Source organism: Pogoniulus pusillus, chromosome 1 (genome assembly GCF_015220805.1).
Source record: "Pogoniulus pusillus isolate bPogPus1 chromosome 1, bPogPus1.pri, whole genome shotgun sequence".
In the NCBI taxonomy this organism is placed as follows: domain Eukaryota; kingdom Metazoa; phylum Chordata; class Aves; order Piciformes; family Lybiidae; genus Pogoniulus; species Pogoniulus pusillus.
Window position 1 is genome coordinate 33,909,691 of NC_087264.1, and position 20,298 is coordinate 33,929,988.

Genomic DNA, 20,298 nt, shown 5'->3' on the forward strand with positions numbered 1-20,298 from the left:
GGAGAAGAGAAGGCTCTGGGGACACCTCACAGTGATCTTCCAGTAGTTAAAGAGGATGTATAAGAAAGACGGGGACAGTCTTGTTAGAAGAGCCTGTTGCAGAAGACAAGTGGTAATGGTTTTAAACTAGAGGAGGGTAGGTTCAGAAGACAGAAGGAAGAGATATTTTACAATGAGAGCAGTGAAACACTGGCAGAGAGAGGTGGTAGAAACCCTATCTTTAGAAACATTCAAGATCAGGTTCAAGGCTGGCTTGAAGTTTTATCATTCTGGAGTAAATTTATAAAACATTCACTAACATTTAGCACTTTTTTTCCCTGGAACTGGTAGGCTCTTAGTATTTTTGAAGCTCTGTGGTATGGTTTTCCAAATGAAAATGCAATGATTTATAAGATGTTGTATCCATTCTTGCTGTGGGCAGAGCCATTTTGAAAACCCAGTCCCTCAGCAGGTAAAAAACCAACATGAGAGTAAAGGAAAAACTAAGGTGCCACATGAAAAGCCAAGCACTGGACTGTGCAAAATGTCCACACTGAAAATCTTCACAGCTGCAACAAAACCAGAAATCACCACAAAATCATCTTTTGCAAAGACTCTTATCATCCAAAAGGATATTTTTGTTTACTGGGCATGATTTTAGTTGGATAGAAAGGTCTTAATTAATATAAGCAAGCAAATTGTACAGGCTTTGGTTTAAAGTCTTATATTCCACTACAGCATTTTATATTGAGTAAAAGTGTGAGGGGAAAACCCTGAAGAGTAAAAACTGATAATAATTGTCCAAAGCAGATTTTCCTTCCTTGCTGTGTTTGTAAACCACAGTCAGATGAATGTTTCAGGATGAGGGGGGAGATCTCCAGTTCCTCATGTTTCACCTTTTCATTGCACTGCCTGATCACTTAAGGCAGAAGCTTGTTCCAGACAGCTTTAATTAAACTACACTGTGAAACTGTATATAGATCAATGGAAATGATCCATAACAAGAGGCTAATCATGTCTTGAACTGTGTCCAGTCCAGTTCAATCCCCTTCTACTGTTTCTGTGGCTTTCCATTCATGTGCCAAAGCCCTCAATGTCTCTATGTATTTTTTAATCTATCTCATTAGTGACCATATGCTTTGGCTTCAAGGGAGACAAGAACTGTCTGCAATCTGCCAGGGATTTAGGGACGTCAATAATTTGTGAATAGTCATGTTGGTACTGGTCGAAGGGTTAAGTGTTCTGCACACCAGGGGCACATCTTTGGGGACTGGAACTCTTAGTCAACTGTTAGGAACCTGATCCCCTATGACGCCTCTTTTCAAAGTACATGCTGCATGTCAGATCTCTGCAGCTGAAGCAATGGAGCTTTATTAGCTCAGGGATTTAAGAACCTGCTCCAAGCAATGTAACTATCTTTTTGGTTAAAGAGTGAAGGAAAGGTGGTAGTTGTAATATGAAAGTGATTTTTTATATCTATTTTTTATGTACTGGGCTAAATGTGAGCTTCCTTTTTGTTACCATTTTCCTTTTCAGTGTGAGCTCTGAGATTACCCCTCCCCTTCAAATATCATAGAATCATATCTTAGAATGGGTTGGCTTGGAAGAGACCTCCAAAGGTCATTTATTCAAACTCCCCTGCAGGCAGCAGGGACATCCTCCACTAGATCAGGTTGTCCAGAGGCCTGTTAAGCCTGACCTTGAATATCTCCACGGATGAAGCCTCAACTACCTGCTTGGGCAATCAGTTCCGGTATTCCACCACCCTGATGGTGCAGAACTTGTTCCTAACATCCAGTCTAAATCTGTTCTTCTCTCATTTTAATCCATTGTCCCTTGTCCTGTCCTTGCAGGCCTTTGCAAACAGTTTCTCTGCAGCCTTTTTGTAGCCTCCTTCAGGTACTGGCAGGCTGCTATTAGGTCTCCCCTGAGCCTTCCTTCCTGTGGGCTGAACACCTCCAGCTTTCTCAGCCTGTCCTTGTAGGTGTTCCAGACCCCTGAGCATTTCAGTGACCCTCATCTGGACCTGCTCCATCAGGTCCATGTCCTTCCTCTGTTGAGGGCTCCAGAGCTGGATGCAGTACTTGAGATGAGGTCTTAGCGGAGCAGAGTGGCAGAATCCCCCCTCTCCATCTGCTGGCCACATTGCTTTTGTTGCAGCCTAGGAGAGCAGAAATGTGGCAGCAATAATTGGAACCTGAATTTGGAAACAACTGGATTCTGTGCTCTTACCTCATCCTGCCAAAGTGCTGCTGAAGCCAGTGACTGTATAGATGTAAAAACTGCCTTCTTGATCATTTGGAATGACCCCTTTTAGGGGCTCCCAGGACATTTTTTTAATCTCCTTAGTATGAAAAGCAGCTCTAAGAACAGTAGTTTATGGTGTTAGATTGTGCCATATTATATGGAACTCAGCATGAGAGATGATGAGACTGTCCTGGCCGAGTTAGTGTCCATCTCAGTGTCCAGTTCTTGCAGAGAAATGGCAGTAGATTGTCATGCCAGAGGTTTTGGTGAGAGAGGGAAAGACTTGGAATTATTTTTGTTCATTTTAAGTCTTGATTATGTCCATATCCCTTAGATGTACTCAGGTCAATAGTAAAATGCAGAGTGGTGTGGAAAGAAACTCTACCCAGTGAGCTTCTGCAGCAAGGATCCATCTTGATGGGATGAAAATGCTAGTTTGTGCTTTATTAACAGGTCACTGCTGAACATCTGCAATACACAGACTGAATCCCTTTTTGCACCAACATGAAGTCCTTTGACCTCTGAAGTGACTGCTGCTCTTTGGCTCACCCTTGTCTGCTTTCACTTTTGGCATCAATGACACTAACACAAAAGAAAGCCAGCAGAAGTTCAAAGGCTGATGATGTCTTTGCAACGTTTCCTAGGCAGCATTGCCACTATTGCATTAATCGATGCTGCTGCCAGGTCACAAGAAAGAAGAGTTTTGGCTTCAGTGAATGAATCTGCAAAATTCCTGTTTTATCCTGGGTGAGGCAAAGCTTTGACAGCATTGCCTAGTCACAGCTTCACAGGCAGTGACACCAAAAAACCTGCTCTGACAGCCTTTAGGCTCTACCCTCTTTACACCCTCTGGAGCCAGCATTGCTCAGTGTTATAAAGAACTGCCATAATCACACAAGCTGAAGACAGAAATAACTTAGTGAAACCAAAATCCATGCAGGCCAGACATTGTCATTTAAAAACTGTCTTTTGCAGGGTCATTTTGGAGGGGTTTTGGTGGTCACTGTACAGGATTCACTGTAGCTGGATCTCTGAAGCATCCATTCTGGCTGCCACATGACCAGAAATGTCTTCTTGCCGAGTTTCAGTTTTCCATTCCTTAATTTTCTTCTATATTCTCCTGATTAGATCTTCTCCATTATTAATTCTGTTCCCATAATGGAATTGAAATTTACAAATCTCTGCCACGCATATCAGTCCCCTTAGAGCTTTTTATAGATTGATGCAGTATTTCTTTAGCAGTTTAAATATCTCTGCAGTTCTAGGCCTGCAGTCACATACATTGCTGTCCTTGGACTTCCTCTGTTACTCCTCTAATGCAGCATGCTTCCACTGATTTCAAATGGAAATCATGTTTGGAATGGGTTTTCAAATGGCCCACTTCTGCTAGATTGATGCTCCAGCAGAATTCCATTTACACAGCTACACGCTGATCATCCAAATATCAAAACTGACAAAGGACTGAATTTCAACTGGCCTTTAGTTATTTTTGCTACCTGCACTGAGTTTCAGCTTGCTATATTTGTCATCAACAGACCACTTGCTCACTGAAGCTCAAGAAACCTGCTTTTAACTGTTTTGCTGAATTATGGCCTTAGGCAAGAAGTAAAGTTCATCTGAAATTAGTGAGTGAGGAGGTGGGAGATGATTCTACTTCATCTACACAGTGAAAGCTCAGAGCTACATTTCACTTCCCTGTGTTACTTTCTACCTCACAGACATTTTCACCAAATGCATTTGAATTAATTTTCAAGAGATGGGATGCAATGGAAAATAAAACAAAGAGGATTAATTAATTGTTTGGTTTCTGTTTTAGGACTGCAAGAATACCTTGAAAAATATTTGGACGAGAAGACTCCAGCTCTGATTTTAGTGCCTGTGGTGAATTTACCAGGCAAGGAAGTTATTCATATAGCATGCTGGCTAAGCTAGAAGTTTCAAAGAGATGAGTTGGTAAGTGAAGAAAAACCAAACACATCCCATCCAGGAGAGAACAAAGGAAAGAACTGAGCACAACTGTGTTGGATACTTTCATTAAGCACAATTTGATTTAAGCAAAAGCATCTTTAGCTCGTTAATGGTGCCTCGTGATATGGCAGCTTTCATGAACAATAAAGGTTTCTTTTCTAAATATTGTGCTTTTTTTTTCCTCCCTTCTTCTGAGATGTGTTCTGGGGCTAGCAGGTGGCCCTTGGGAGATGTCAGTTGTTCTGATCACAGCGGTGCGACGCATTTAGGCCTGGTTCCAATAAACTGGTTGAGGTGAGACCAGAATGTGAGTTCCAGTGCTGGTTTAAAGCCTGGATTCCTTTCAATTCTGTCTTGAATTTACACACTTCAGGCCAACTCATGAAGACCTTATCTGGGGGCACGTTTTAATCCTTTTTTCTTGCTTCAGGGTCAAGTTATTCAGAGAGGGATTCAGGACTTTACCAACACAACTAATGGAGATGATGGCAAGACTTTAGGATTTCTGAGGCAACAGTGAGTACCCTCATGCTTTACATCTGGTAGACAGCTCCTATTAAAGAGCTGCCGGAATTCCCTAGGGCTCTAGTCTTCTCCAGAAAATCAACAGGAGTTTTAGCACTGCTTTCATTAAAATGGGCTCAGACACACAGGTGAAGCTCCTATCGATTTCGTTGCAGCTGCTGTTTCACTTATAACACGCTCTATGATCTGCATGGGACACCAATGTGCCCTTGTGGCCAAGAGAGACAACGGCATCCTGAGGTACATCAAGAAAAGTGTGGCTGGCAGGTTTAGAGAGGTTCTTCTCCCACTCTGCTCTGCCCTGGCGAGACCACACTTAGAATACTGTGTTCAGTTTTGGTCTTCCCAGTTCAAGAGAGACAGGGACCTGCTGGAGAGGGTCCAATGTGGAGGAACTTGATCAAGGGACTTGAACAACTTTGCTATGAGGAAAGACTGAGAGCCCTGGGGCTGTTTAGTCTGGAGAAGAGAAGGCTGAGAGGGGATCCTATCCACATCTATAAATTTCTGAGGGGTGGGTGTCAAGATGAAGGTGCCAGGCTCTGATTGGTTGTGCTCAGTGACAGGACAAGGAAAAATGGGTACAAGCCAGAACACAGGAGGTTTTACCTCAACACAAGGAGACACTTCTGTATAGTGAGGGTGACAGAGCTCTGGAACAGGCTGCCCAGAGAAGCTGTGGAGTCTCCTTCTGTGGAGACTTTCAAAACCCACCTGGATGCATTCCTGTGTGGCCTGCCCTAGGTGATCCTGCTTTGGCAGGGGGGGGTTGGACTGGGTGATCTCTGGAGGTCCCTTTCAACCCCTAACAGTCTGGGGTTTGGGTTTTTTCTTACTTTTTTTTAATTAGGCCTGCAGGAATATGTTTCAGATGCATGTTATGACACAAAGTTGTCTGATCTAGGTTCTAGCATTCAAAACACAGAAGAGCTACATAACAGGTGGAAAAATGTCTTTTGACAGGTGACTTGAGGTTTTCATTTTTCCTTTCTCCACCAGAACAAGTGTTAGCATCTGGCTGTACTGTCGGGTTTGGGGTTTTTGTTCTCAAATAAATGGTCATGTTACGGTTCTCTGTGTCAGTGAAGTTTTGCCTTCTGCCAGTGACTTTAATTGCTCAAAAACATGTTAAAATGAACTGACCAAGTGGGACTGAACGACTGAGACTGATTAACAACTTGGCTTTTTACTCATTTCAAAACTCAGCCATGGCTACAGCACCATGGAGCCTTTACACTGCACCTGGCTAAGGTGCTATAAAGGCACCAGAGCTGATCTTCCTAAAGAGACCTGAAGATGACATTGAGATATTTTAAGTAGATATTCTTTCTTTCTTTTTTTTTTTTTTAACCTGAGAGTTTTACAGTTTGGAGATTCAGAAACTGATTTGTTACACCACATAGCATAGGTGCAGCCTTCAGTCATCTGATGGGCACTGGAAGGAGAATGTCTCCTGAGTGCTAGAGAGGGGATGTGAAGCAGCTCTTCTCCTTCAAAGACATCCTGCTCAATCCATTATCTCCTGCCTGTGTGCAGCAGTTCTAGTCTATCAAAATACAGTGATTGAATGAAACTTCCATTTCCAAGAAATAAAGGCACTGATTTAATAAAAGCTTTGTACTGCACGGTAGAACAGTTCCTTAAATGAACGCTGAAATCCTAAAACACTGAAACTTCTCATGTGCCTGACTCAGTTTTTGGTACTTCCTGCAGGATGGGTTTGCTGAAGCAGTGCTTCAGCTCTCTGCATAAAAGTCACTCTTTCCTGAGCACTCTGAGCACTAACTGGCACTTGTTATTTAAGTAACCTGCTTTTACCATGGTAAATGTCTGTCGTTGGAAATACAGATTAAGAACCCTTGACAATTTACTAATTTATGATCTCTTTAGAGTTGTATTTTAATATCTTTGGCAAGCCAGCCCGTGTTGATGTATTAGCCAAACATTCAAAATACAGACTTGAGAACTTGAGAGCTGCTTTTTTTTTTGCCTTTTTTTTTTTCCCAACTTTCATCTGAACACTGAATATTTTTTGACATATTTTAAATTTTAATGTTAAAAACCAGACTGGGTACCTGTGAACTGAACCCGTATGTTACATGCAAGTGCCCTTTCACTGATGACTCACTGCTCCCAATTCCTTGGCTTTGACTCCCCCTTGGATTAATTCCTGCCTAGGATTTACCTGTGCTTTCCTGCTTCTCTCTTTCTCTCTTTTTTTTTTTTTTAAGATCACTTTTTCTCTGTATTCCAAACTAAGTCAGGTTGTTCTGAGGGTCTCCTCACTGGATAAACTGGCAGGAATCTTGATCTACCTGCTCATCCTCCATTTTTTTAATGGCTGTTTTCTGATTCTGTCATTTAATCCTAAATCATTTTTAAACACTCTTTGCATAATTTAACTCATGAAATCACAGAATATTGGGGATTGGAAGGGATCTTGAGAAATCATCCAGTCCAATCCCCCCACCAAAGCAGGACCACCTCAAGCAGACCGCATGGTGAAAACAGGGTGTGCTTAAATTAGGTCAGATTTGACTTTTGATTTTCCCAGCTTTCAGAACTCCATCTCTTTGCTAAATTATGCAGTTCTCCACTTTATAAACAAATAATATTTCAGAATAAAACCAAAATAAGGTGAACTAAATGCCTTGGACAAACTGACAACTGCCCCAATCTATTAACCAGGTGGGGGATGCTAGAGGCATAGGTGTGGATCAATCCACTCCTTTGCTGGCTAAGTTTAAGCATTTACCTTAGTTTTCTTGTGCCTCTTTCCATATTTGTGTGTTTTCTCAACTTTGTGAAGGTGTTGGCAAAGAGGTACTGCATTGTAGTCATACAACCTGCAGTAACAAAAAGTTTAGACTGAGCAGCACACAAGGGTGTGAAAGTAATGTTGTAGTGGGAACCAGAACGAATGTGATCACAGAGAGCGATTTGCATGAGCACAATCTGGAGAGCTCTGCTCCCAGCACACTGCCTGCAGCAGTCTGAGATCACAGGAGCAGTCTATAATACATCTAGGAACATTCATGAGACATTTTACAGCCTTATTCAGCCCCCGTGATCCTAAAGTTCTTTACAAGGCCATTACTTAAAATTCACTTGAGCCATCACTGGGACAGCCACACACACTGGCAGGCTGCTCTGCTCAGGGTGAGTGTAGAGAGGTCTTTGAGGTTGTGCTCCTCCACTCCCTATGGCTCCCTACGCTGGGGTATTTGCTTTGGAAAAACCACAGTTACCACAAAGAGAATTCAGCCTCAAAGCCACATCACCTGGCCCCTAGCATTACGACTTCCTGTAACTCTTGAGAAGACTGCTCCACTAAAGTGCCCCAACAAAAGGGACAGTTCCCTCTTTTGTCCCGTCAGGGCAGCAGCTTGTGTTCTCCTTCTGCAGCTCTCGGTACTGACAGCTGCTGACTGTACTCCATGACCACAGCATGCCTGGTAGAAGGTATTACTGCCATACCTCTACTGCAGAAGGACAGCATAGTTGTGAGAGATAGAAGCTGTGATGACGCAGTAGGAGCACAAGTTCTTGTAAACATCATTTCACCTCTGGTCTATAGAACAGGTTGGAATGGACCTCCAAAGGTCATCTTGTCTAACCCCTCCTGCAGTCAGCAGGGACATCCGCCACTAGATCAGGCTGCTCAGAGCCTTGTCAAGCTTCACCTTGAATGGCTCCAGGGATGAGGCCTCAACTACCTCCCTAGGCAACCTTATTTGGTGTTCCACCACCCTAATGGTGCAGAACTTGTTCCTAACATCCAATCTAAATATGCTCTTCGCTCATTTCAAACCATTCTCCCTTGTCCTATCACTGCAGGCCTCTGTAAACAGTTCCTCTGCAGCTTTTTTGTAGCCCACTTCAGGTACTGGCAGGCTGCTATTAGGTCCCCCTGAAGATGGGGGACCTAATAGCAGCCTGTTCTCCAGGATGAACAACCCCAGCTCCCTCAGCCTGTCCCCATAGCAGAGATGCTCCAACCCCCTTATAATTTTTGTGCCCCTTCTCTGGACCCACTCCATCAGGTTCATGTCCTTCCTGTGTTGAGGACTCAAACTGGATGTGGTACTCCAGATGAGCGCTCACCAAAGCACAGCAGAGTGGCAGAATTCCCTCTCTCCATCTGCTGGCCAAGCTGCTTTTGCTGCAACCTGGGGTGCCATTGCCCTTCTGGGCTGCAAGCACACAGGGTTCTGTTGGTAGCTGCCTTGACAGTAGTTTATTTTGTTGTTTTAGAAGAGCAGGAGTCCAGAAGAAAGAGGTTTCTCAGATGTAAGAGTTATCTCGTTGCAACAAAGTTCAGTCCCACTCCCACACAGACCCAACCCTTCTGCAGCGAGACCCAGATACATGCAAATGTGGAGCCTTTTGCAAGTGAACCAAATTTCCACAGCTCCAGAGCTGGATCTGTTAAGGTTCAAAGCAGGAGGTGTTAAACAGTATAATAAAAATGAAATGCAGACATGAAGTCAGTGCCAAAGGAAGGGTATCACTAGGAACCAGTGGGGAAGCCAAGCTGAAAAGACCAACAACAGGCCTAGGGACCCAAAAGGGTTTATTCTTTATATATAAGGATACCTTTAAGGAATGGACCCTGGATTGTCTTCTCACTGTGACTAGCTGTAACTCTGGAAGATCAGTGTATAAAGGACAAGGAGGAATAAATGAGAGTTCCTGGGAAAGAGATGCAGAAGTTAACTTTAAAACACATCTCTTATCCTCCCAGCACAGTATAGAATAGAAAATACTGTGACTGCTCTAACAGTGTGCTTTGGTCTGGCGTCTGAAGGTAAGGATGCCTGAAATGAGGGGAATAAGCAAGAGGTGCCACCAGCTGTGTGCCATCCTGCTATCAGATGTTTCTGCTGGGCACTGCCACTAGGAATGTGGCTGGTAGTTCTGACTGGAGATCTACAGCCCATGTATGGTTTTCTCATTGGTCTCCCTCCCTCACCAAGGCACTAGAGTGTACCTAGATGTTGATTCAGGACTTGGCTCTCATTGGTGTGGATCTGGTTTCAAACTAACTGGTTGCATACTAAAAGTCAGAACATGTCCTGCTGCTGCTAAGTCTAGGCAAGCCCAAATGTGCTTCTCTTCCTGCTGCAGTCCCCAGTGCAAACAAAAAGCTTTCTCAGGTTGAGATCATGCCACTCACAGAATTATTTAGAGAAAGACAGCTCTGCTACTTCAGCTCTGCTACTTCACAAGAGGGATGGAAACATTAGGAAAAGTTTTTTTTTCTTTTTCCTTTGATGTAGAATATGCTGCCACTTTTTTGTTATTAAAATAGGAGCTAACTTTAAATAAATAAAATTTTGCCTGCAGGCTTCTGAAAACTAATGTTGTGTTTTGACAGTGTCATTTTTCTGATTCCTGAAAGCATTCTGTGAGTTAGCTCAGGACTTCATCATGATTTTTCTTCCATGCTTCATACACTGAGTTATTTTTTTCAGCTCTGGATTTTATTTGATTTCTCTCTCCCTCTCACACAGAGAGTCACATCACCCTCCAACTTTATTCTTTGACAGATGCTCCCCAAAGCTGTGTTTTCTTTTGCTCCTTTTACGGGGCAAATGGATCAGGCTCATGAAGAAGAAGGAAAAGTGAGAGTGTAGGAAGGTAGAGGCAGCTACCACTGTTTTTAATTGGCAAAAATGGCTGAAAGGCAAGAATCTAGGAAAAGAAAAATAAACTAAGGAAAAGCCACACAAAAACCCTATGAGATGACAAGACTTTGTTTACAAACCACCTGCTACCTTTAGTAGGGAATTACTTTTTGAATAGGGCTTCTGGGTTGTGCATCCTCTGGATTGGCTAGAGCTGGGGGATAGGTTGGCCTGGATGATCTTGGAGGTCTCTTCCAACCTGGTTGATTCTATGATTCCATGATTCAGGCTTTTCTCTAAAGAGATGGAAAAATAACACAGGATTTGGAGAAGCAAGCAGTGTGATGTTGCAGCCCAGAAGGCAAATGGCAGCCTGGGCTGCATCAAAAGCAGAGGGGCCAGAGATGGAGAGAGGGGATTCTGTCACTCTGTTCTGCTCTGGTGAGACCTCGCCTGGAGTACCAAGTCCAGCTTTGGAGGCCTCAACACAGGAAGGACATAGACCTGATGGAGTGGGTCCAGGGGAGGCCCTGAAAATTATCACAGGACTGGAACGTCTCTGCTGCAAGGACAGGCTGAGGGAGGTAGGGGTGTTCAGCCTGGAGAAGAGAAGGCTCTGATAGCAGCCTGCCAGTACCTGAAAGGGGCTACAAGATGGCTGCAGAGGGATTGTTTGCAAAGGCCTGCAGTGATAGGATGAGGGCAATGGCTTCAAATGAGAGGGGAGAGAAGATTTAAATTGGATGTTAGGAATAAGTTCTGCACTATGAAGGTGGTGAAACACTGGAACAGGTTGCCTGGGGAGGTGCTTGAGGCCCATCCCTGGAGATATTCAAGGCGAGGCTTGACAGGGCTCTGGGCAGCCTGATCTAGTTGAGGATGTCCCTGCTGACTGCAGAGGGGGTTGGATGACCTTTGGAGGTCCTTTCCAACCCAGACCACTCTATGATTCTGTGATTGTAGTCATGACCAAGGACATTAAAAATCCAAGTTAATATGAAAACCACCAGCATAAGTGAGATAGCACAGAGGGGAACAAAGGCTGAGCATTGCAGCTAGGCATCAGGTGTGTCTAGAAACACAAACTGTAATGTTTCAAGGGTTCAAAGCAAGGTGAGCGCAACTTCCATGCTTCCATTCAGATGTTCCTTGCATCCCAAGAGTGCTGCTTAGCAGTAGAGCAGTGAAGTATCTGTTGCCTTTACCAAGCTCAAGCACTCCATATATATTCTGCAGAAGCACCAAAATGGCTGGGCACAGAAAGTAGCATTTTGACTAAGTAGAATTGATGCTCCCAAATCACATAAACCCCTTTGACAAAATATTTATTGGGAAGGTAATGATCTGGAGGTTTGAACCAAGATTTCAGAAAGTTACCAAGCAGACTTTATAAATAGACTCTAAAATCAACCTGCTGCAAACCCTGTTAGAAAAATCCTCATTGTATCTTGTCTTCTTCGCGTGTGGAATAAAGGAGCTGCACAGAGACTGACACCTTGCATAGGCTGAATGGTCAAGAGAAAAGCCTGTCCAGTAAGTCTGAGCTTCTGCATAGTTGCTCAAAGAGGAACTGATTCCTTCAGCAGAAACTGAACAAGCTTCCTAAGAGACGCCTGATGCCCCAAGCCTGCCAGTGTTTAAGAGGCATCTGGACAATGCCTTTAACACCATGCTTTAAGTTTTGGTCAGCCCTGAAATGATAAGGCATTTGGACTAGATGGTTCCTGTACGTCTAACTTAAATATTCTATTCCATTCCTATTCTATTCTATGCTCTTCTCTATTCTGTTCAGTATTCTATTGTGTTCTGTTCTGTGTTCTGCTCTCTGCTATATTCTATTTTATGCTATACTATGCTGCTCTGTATCCTGTTCAGTACCCAGCTGTGTTCTGTTCTATTCTCTAGTCTATTATTTTCTTTGCTATATTCTGTTCTATTCTGTTCCGTTCTGTTCCATTCTACTAAATCCTGTTTCTCTGACTACCTGGCTTCTTCTGAGAACACTGAGCAGTCAATCCCCTAGATCCACTGCTGAATGTCAGGTCCCAGGTTTTCGGTAAGCACGTTCCAGAAGTTAAAAGCCCTGCTGCAAGCCACTTTTGAAGCGTTCGCCAGCAGAGCTGTCCCCGACGCTCCGGCGAGCACCAGCGGCTGGCGCTGACCTGGGGTGGGGGATTCAGCTTTAAAAAGAAATCTCGCCATCTCCCCCAGACCTGAAGCGCAGTCAGGCTGCTCCCGCCCAGGTCACAGAGCAAGCCCCAGCGGAGCCCAAGAAACGGCACAGAACAGGGCATTTTATTTTCCTCTCCGCTCTGCCAGCTTTATCGTGCCTGCCTGCTCTGCTTGCCCTGCCCTACCCTGCCCTGCTCTGCCCTGCCTTCCAAGCCTCCCTGTCTGCCCGCTCCGTCTTGCCCTGCCCTGCCCTGCCCTGCCCTGCCCTGCCTGCCAAGCCTCCCTGCCTGCCCGCTCCGTCTTGCCCTGCCCTGCCCTGCCCTGCCCTGCCCTGCCTGCCAAGCCTCCCTGCCTGCCCGCTCCGTCTTGCCCTGCCCTGCCCTGCCTGCAGAGCCTCCCTGCCTGCCCGCTCCGTCTTGCCCTGCCCTGCCTGCCAAGCCTTCCTGCCTGCCCGCTCCGTCTTGCCCTGCCCTGCCCTGCCCTGCCTGCAGAGCCTCCCTGCCTACCCGCTCCGTCTTGCCCTGCCCTGCCTGCAGAGCCTTCCTGCCTGCCCGCTCCGTCTTGCCCTGCCCTGCCCTGCCTGCCAAGCCTCCCTGCCTGCCCGCTCCGTCTTGCCCTGCCCTGCCCTGCCTGCCAAGCCTCCCTGCCTGCCCGCTCCGTCTTGCCCTGCCCTGCCCTGCCTGCCGACCCTGCCTGCCTGCCGTGCGCGTCCCGCCCCGCTCGCCTACCCCCGCCGCCGGCGGCGCGGCCTCCATTCCGCGGGCAATGCTGCCCCCGCCCGCCCCCGCCGCGCAACAGCAGCCCCGCGGCCGCGGCGAGGCGGGGCCGGCCCGGGCTGGGGGTTCGTAGAAGCGGTGGAGGCGCAGCGGTGGCGCTCGGAGCTGCAAAGGCAAGCCCCGAAGCCCGTGAGAAGCTCCGAGATGCGTGTTGTGCAGGGCTGGGGAGGGAGCTAGAGCCTCGGCTGTCCTTCGTGGAGCAGCGGGCTGAAGGCTGCTGTGCAAAGCCGCGGCTCGGTATTTGGGACCAGCGATTGATGTTTTATCATCGATCACTAATGGCTGTAATCACTGATCCCTGAGCAGTGCGTGTCATCTGCACACAAAATCTTAGTGTACAGCCTTCTGCACTGCAAACTAAGGGGGGGTTGTTAATTTCGTGTTCCTGATAACGTTTTTTATGTTCCCTTTTTGATCCTAGAGCTATAATAGCAAACATAAAGAGATCTGAGTGCAATTTATCAAGCAGAAGGGTGGGAGAGAAAGAGATTGTGGCATGAACCATTGCCAAAAGGAGAGTAAAAACGTACTAAGAGAAGTCTGCTTTGTCTTATACTTCTTAAAACCCTTCTGTTGGTTGCTTTCTCATGCTGCAGCTTCTTCCATATGCTCCCTACACCCACTAACACACCCACCTACACACACTCACAATTTACCAACATACTTTATGCCTTTGCTGAATTAAAATCCACACCACCATTCAAATAAAGTAAAATAAACAGCTGTTTGCTTTCTGCCAAAAGCAAAATCAGAAAACCTTGCATTTTCTGACTTGGCACTCACAAAGCATTGGAAAGAAACTGGCTGCTGGAGAGACTTTTCTGGTGGCACATTGTGGCACTTCACAGAAGGTCCTGGATTGGGTCTAGGCACATGCCACTGCACTTAGGACCACTCTGCCTTTCCCAGAAGGAAGGACTTGGAAGCTATGCAAACAAGGGTAGATTGTCCTAGTGGTCACTGAGATTCCAGAGCAGGCATCATCAGTTGACTCTCGAGACCTGATAAATGGAGCATTTAAGGCAACACTGATGGGCAGAGCCCTGCAGAGTGTCATCACAGGTATTGATTTCAAGGCCTCCCTTCCTGATGGAGAAGTACAGCTCTGGGTAGTGCAGACACCAGGACTGTGGCTGGCACTTACCCCACCCATATTAGCCCCCAGATTCAGGCTGAATTCCCAGGTCAAATTTCAAAGTGCATGGTAGACAAATAAACAGCAGGAAGGCATAGCCTAGAAGCTAGCAACAGAGAATGTTGGGGGTTGGACTAGATGACCTCTGGAGGTCCCTTCCAGCCCAGACCATTCTATGATTCTATGTTGCTGTATGTCCTGTGTTGGCCTCTTTTCCTGGAGTTTATCAGCCATGAGTCACTGCACTTCACTCTGATGATCAAAGGGGTTAAAAACAAGACAGCCACCTCAAGATTTGACACCAAGGTCACAATGGCTTTTATTTTATATAGTTTTAAAAATTAATAGCAGAATGCTATTAGGTAGAGGAGAAGACTGCCCCTGTTCATTGCAAGGGAGTTGGACTACATGGCCTTAAAGATCCCTTCCAACTCAAAGCATTCTATAATTCTATGATGTTATCACCTCACTGTGTCTCTTTGTTGTACCACTCCTTTCTGATTCGGCATTACAATGCAGCTGTCCCAGCAGCTGTGGCAGGAGCTATTCTCTCTGGCTGTGTTGGTCACAGCTGAGGGAGCAAGGCTGCTGTACTGTACAGGAGGGTGGAAGATAAAAGAACAGCAGATAACTTGTCATTGAATAGAACCCGAAGACCTAGGGTACACACCTGGTTTGTCTATAAAACACACTGTGAGACAGACTCTGAGAAGGCATTCCTTAAATTGCCTACTTCCTTTTCCCAGAAGTCAATTCACTCACTCTCAGCTGAGGTGCATTTAGAAGTCTAAGTCATGAATCTTCTCCTTGTGTCAAACATCTAAGCCAGGCTGGGCCTTGCACAACACCCAGCCCAGAGAAAGAGACACTGCTGTCTTCCCTGGTGCAATACGATTCAGGATGACCATAATACTGCTAAACTTGGAGGAGGTATTTGTGTCAGTGTTAGCTGCTGGAATACTGTAATGACTGATCAGCAAAGGGTGCACTACTCCGAGAAATGAAAACAGCCCCATCTTAAAATCAATGGTTTTACTTAGCCATTTTGTTTTCTTTCCCAGTGGTACCAGTTGTATTGAAAATTTTGGGCAAAGAGCTCCTCCACCGCAACTGTACTGGGTCTGGCTGGGATTAACTGGGAGTTGCTTTCTTTATAGCAGTCCATATGGTGCTGCTTTTTTGGACTTGTGGCTTTGTGCTGATAACACTCCAGTGTTTTGGCTACTGCTGAACAGTGCTTGCACAGCATGGAGGCTGTTGCAGTTCTCCCCCACTCTGTATCCTCAGCGAGTAGGCTGGAGGTGGGCAAGAAGCTGGGAGGAGACATGGCCAGCACAGCTGACCTGAATTGACCAAAGGGATGGTCCATACCATATGGCACAGTGCTCAGCAATAAAAAGAGAGGTAGAGGGCAAAGAGAGGGGAGATTGCCTTCCACAGTGGCTATTGATTGGAGACTGGCTGGGCATCACTCTGCCGGTGGGACATGGTGAGTGGCTGCCTTATTTTTTTCACCTGTTAAACTGTTTTTATCTTGACCCGTGAATTTTCTCACTTTTGTTCTTTCTGTTCTCTCACCCATCCCACTGGGGAGAGAGAGGAGAATGCACAAACAGCTATGTGGGTGCTTGATTGCTGACCTGGGTCAACTTATCATAGCAACATTAAATCAGAAAATCAGTCAAATGTCTTGAAATTACTCAAATTGCTACTTTAAGAAATAGATTCTGGCATCCACAAAAATCAAACAAGCTTCAGTATCTTCAGATCCTTCAGCTGTCTGCTCAGTTTGGTCCTATTACCCCGCTTAAATAAAGCAGGCTGCCATGGAATGCAAGGGAACCTTTGCATTGCTCTTACTATTTGAGGACCTGAGGAAAAGAAACTTACTACAGCAGGTCTTCTGAGATGGACATTAGTCTCTATTGTTTGCTGAAGCAGTCTAGGAATCTGGCGCCCCAGGCCACTTTACTTGTGCCATGAGAAAAGCAGCTAGTCAAAACCAGTGGTAGGAAACTCTCTTCTTCAAGAGCAATGGCAGTAAGGGGTAAAAAGAAAAGAAAAAAGAGAAATCCTTCTAGCACTCCTTCCCTGTGTGTCGGGAAGCTGAATTTGTCAGCTCTACAGGCTCAAGAGCTCTGCTGTGTTCTCTCTTAATATTCTAATGAGCTGAGCAATTGACAGTCCCAGCTGAGCACTTGTTTTTGTCGCTGTTGCTAAGCAAAACAATGGCAGAAAAGCTCATTTTTCATCTCCAAATCATAAATACAATCAAGCCATTTGTTTTGTATCCACAGAAATTCATTCTACCTCCATACCAGCTCAGCCCACACACCTCACTTCACTCTTTCATGCTTGTAGATACTTGTTCAATCTCTCTAACATATTCCAGGACGTGTCCAGATTTGATTGTCCTGCACACATCCTCTATACCCTTCAGGACACACAGAAGTCATTCAGCTTATCCTTTTCAGTTGGACTCCAGTACAATACATGGCAATATAAATAGATGCAGGTTCTCTATTCTTCTCCAGGCTGGCTGAATCACAGAATTGTCACAGTTGGAAGGGACCTCAAAGATCACCCAGTTCCAACCCCCCTGGCATGGGCAAGGACACTTTCCACTAGATCGGGTTGCCCAGAGCCACATCCAGCCTGGACTTAAAGACCTCCAGGGCTGGGGCTTCCACCACCTCCCTGGGCAACCTGATCCAGTGTCTCACCACCCTCATGATGAAGAATTTCCTCCTAACATCCAATCTGAATCTACCCACTCCTAGTTTTGTTCCATTCCCTCCAGTCCTATCACTACCCAACATCCTAAAAAGTTCCTCTCCAGCTTTCTTGTAGGCCACTTCAGATACTGGAAGGCCACAGTAAGGTCTCCTTAGAGCCTCCTCTTCTCCAGACTCAAAAGTTCACAGAGTTTTAGAGGTTAGCCATGATTGTAGACCTAATGGATACTGAGAGATTTTTCCATTCTTTCTCTCTCCTTCTCTATTGGCTTCCTATTGTCATACTGCTTCCCTTTCTTATCAAACAAAGAAAACTTCCTGACTCCCTCCTCTTTGCTATCAATTTACCAAATAACTTTTTTTAAAAATTATTTCTATTCTCTCTTTCCTTTCCCCTTCTCTCTTACATTTTTTAGCCATCTGCCTACATTTTCCTTTGCCATATTTTTCACTCATGCATAAAGAAGTTCTAATCTCACATACATTTTGTTAAGGTTTCATACCATTTATCCAGCCTTGTTCTTCAGTGGCTTGCCTGCTCAGAGCCTGCCTTGTGACAGAGAAAAGGTTTTATCTAATGTGATATTAAAACATTTTGCCTATAATCTGAGTAAGAAAATCCCTGCTTAAAATGTTAGTGAGTAGTAACTAACTCCAGGATCTTGCTTAACATATTCAGAACATATTCCACATTTTGATGTTTTCCTCATATGTCTTTGATTAAGCTACACTAGAAGCTATTGGTAGGAAGTTCCCTCCATATCAAATATGAAACAATCCCTTCCTGACCAATTCTGGTCTCTAATCCTGACCCCTGACCTGTAATACACAGTCAGCAAGCATTTTGTGGGGGCACAGATAACATACTTCCAGTTTGAATGGAGAGGCAGAGCAAATAAGCAAGTGAAGGAGCCAGTCCAGAGGACAGCCACAACAATGGTCATGTGGCTGGAACACCTCTGGTACAAGGACAGGCTGAAGGAGCTGGGGGTGTTCAACCTGGAGAGGAGAAGGCTGCAGGGAGACCTAATAGCAGACTGCCAGTACCTGAAGGGGGCCACAAGAAGAATGGAGAGAGACTGTTTGCAAAGGTCTGCAGTGATAGGACAAGGGGTAATGGTTTGGCATGAGAGAAGAGCAGAATTAGATTGGATGTTAGAACCAGGTTCTTTACCATGAGGGTACTGGAACACTGGAACAGGTTGCCCAGGGAGGCAGTTGAGGCCTCACCCCTAGATATATTCAAGGTGAGGCTCCACAAGTCTCTGAGCAACCTGATCTAGTTGAGGATGTCCCTGCTGACTGCAGAGGAGTTGGACTAGATGGCTTTTGGAGGTCCCTTCCAACCCAAACCATTCTATGCTGGTATGATTATCAGACCTCCACAGGCTACTCTCACTAATGGAACCTCAGTGTCCCTCAGTGAAATTGTCTGACATGGGTGTTTTTATGGCAAAGAAAAGATGCTAAAGGAAAACCAATAAGAAGGACAAAAAATAGTATTGTGTGTTTATCTTTGATGGATCTTCCTTTGACTTCACCATCACCACTGTGCTACTCCTAGGTTTTTAATACAGAGAAGTTACTATAGAAACAGCAGCAGCAACAACACTACAAAACCTCACAGCAGTATTTTTGGTGTTTCAGCATAGCAGTACTTCCAGTTCCAGCACAGGAGAGCTGTGAGCACTTGTGAGTTCACAGTCAATAAGCACTTTGAAAACAGGCTACTGAGCCTCAAAAATATTTTCTGTGTTCACTACAGTTACATTTTTTGTCTACCTACTGGGCACAAATCCTGAACAAGCTACAATGCTCTGTCTCATTTTCCTCAACTTTTTCCTCTCTTCTCTGGGATCTGCACCTTTCAACTGCAGTTAACCAATTACAGAAGGGAAAAATAATTTAACAAAGCATATAGGCACACTCTAAAGGATTTCCATGCATCCCTTTCCTATGTAAATGGTCTATAACTGTTTCATGCATCAGGCCCACAGACTCTTGATTTCACACTTCCACCTTCCTTTCCGTGTAGAATTGCCGTTTAAATGGTCGTGAAACATTTGAAGACAATTACAGGTAAGCTTTGCATATCAGTGACCTACCAGCACCTCCCTGTAAAGCTCTGGTGTGTGTGCAGTATTTGATCTGCAGCTGCCTGGTTTCAGAAGGTCCGAGTGTTTCCACACTGCTCTGGACTCTAGGCAGAGTTGGAAAACAGGCTGAGAAGATACCACAAACTAACTAATACACCCTTAGAGTCCTTCACACACTTCTAGGACACTATTGTGGATTGCCAGGACTTCTGAGTTCCTTCAAGTTTTGAGCAACATATTCAGAGAGCTTTGTGCTGGCAAGATTTAAAGGAGGAGGTTTAAAAATATTTTGGGTTGGTGTGTGTTGGGTTTTCTTAAATCAAGCCTCAGCACTAGTTTATTAGAAATTGTGTAGCCTTTATTCCCAGAGGCAGAAATGGACACAATCACAGAATCATAGAAGGTTAGGGGCTGGAAGAGACCTCGAAAGCTCATCCAGTCCAATCCCCCTGTCAGAGCAGGATCACCTGTACCAGATCACACAGGAATGCATCCAGGCAGGTCTTGAATATTTCCAGAGAGGGAGACTCCACAACCCCCTTGGGCAGCCTGTTCCAGCATTCTGTCACCCTCCCAGGGAAAAAACTCTCTCTCATGTTCCCATGAAACTTCCACCCATTTCTCCTTGTGGCTGTCTTACAAAGAGGAAAGCTGTGTTGGGAGAGGGATTTCAACGAGTATACCACACTGTGCAAGAAGCCACTCAACCCACACCTTGTCATTTCTACACTGCAGCAGGCTCGTCAGGCTTGAACTGCGTGGGTTCTTAGAGGAAATTAGGGCTGCTTGAGAGCTTGGAATGACCATGTGTGACAAAAGTGGAGTAAAGAGGTACCAGCCAGCAGAGACTTCTGCAGGGGTTGAAACAGAGCCACGGAGGTCTGATAGGGACTCACCACTTCACTACCTTCTGAGTCAACAGTGAAACATTTGGCATTAGATTCTATTCCTTCCCTCCAGCCTTTCCAATTTCCTCCCTCTGGAGAAGCACTTTAAGATGTGGAATATAAATCATCAGAGCTCCAAAAGAACTGATGC

At 45.3% G+C, this 20,298-nt stretch overlaps 1 protein-coding gene and 1 long non-coding RNA gene across 2 annotated transcripts in view; both read left to right on the top strand.

The window, feature by feature from the left end:
* The window catches only part of DPH6 (diphthamine biosynthesis 6), a 191,006-nt gene extending 186,649 nt beyond the window's left edge, over positions 1-4,357 (top strand). The window contains exon 15 of the mRNA XM_064147998.1: positions 4,043-4,357. Coding sequence (XP_064004068.1) covers positions 4,043-4,158 — 116 coding nt within the window. The 3' untranslated portion in view covers positions 4,159-4,357. The remainder of the gene's footprint in view (positions 1-4,042) is intronic.
* An 86-nt stretch (positions 4,358-4,443) lies between these two features.
* On the top strand, positions 4,444-5,790 carry LOC135177670 (uncharacterized). Its single transcript, XR_010303125.1, has 2 exons — positions 4,444-4,710; positions 4,875-5,790. It is a non-coding gene; the product is annotated as an uncharacterized LOC135177670 (long non-coding RNA).
* The last annotated feature ends 14,508 nt before the right edge of the window (positions 5,791-20,298 follow it).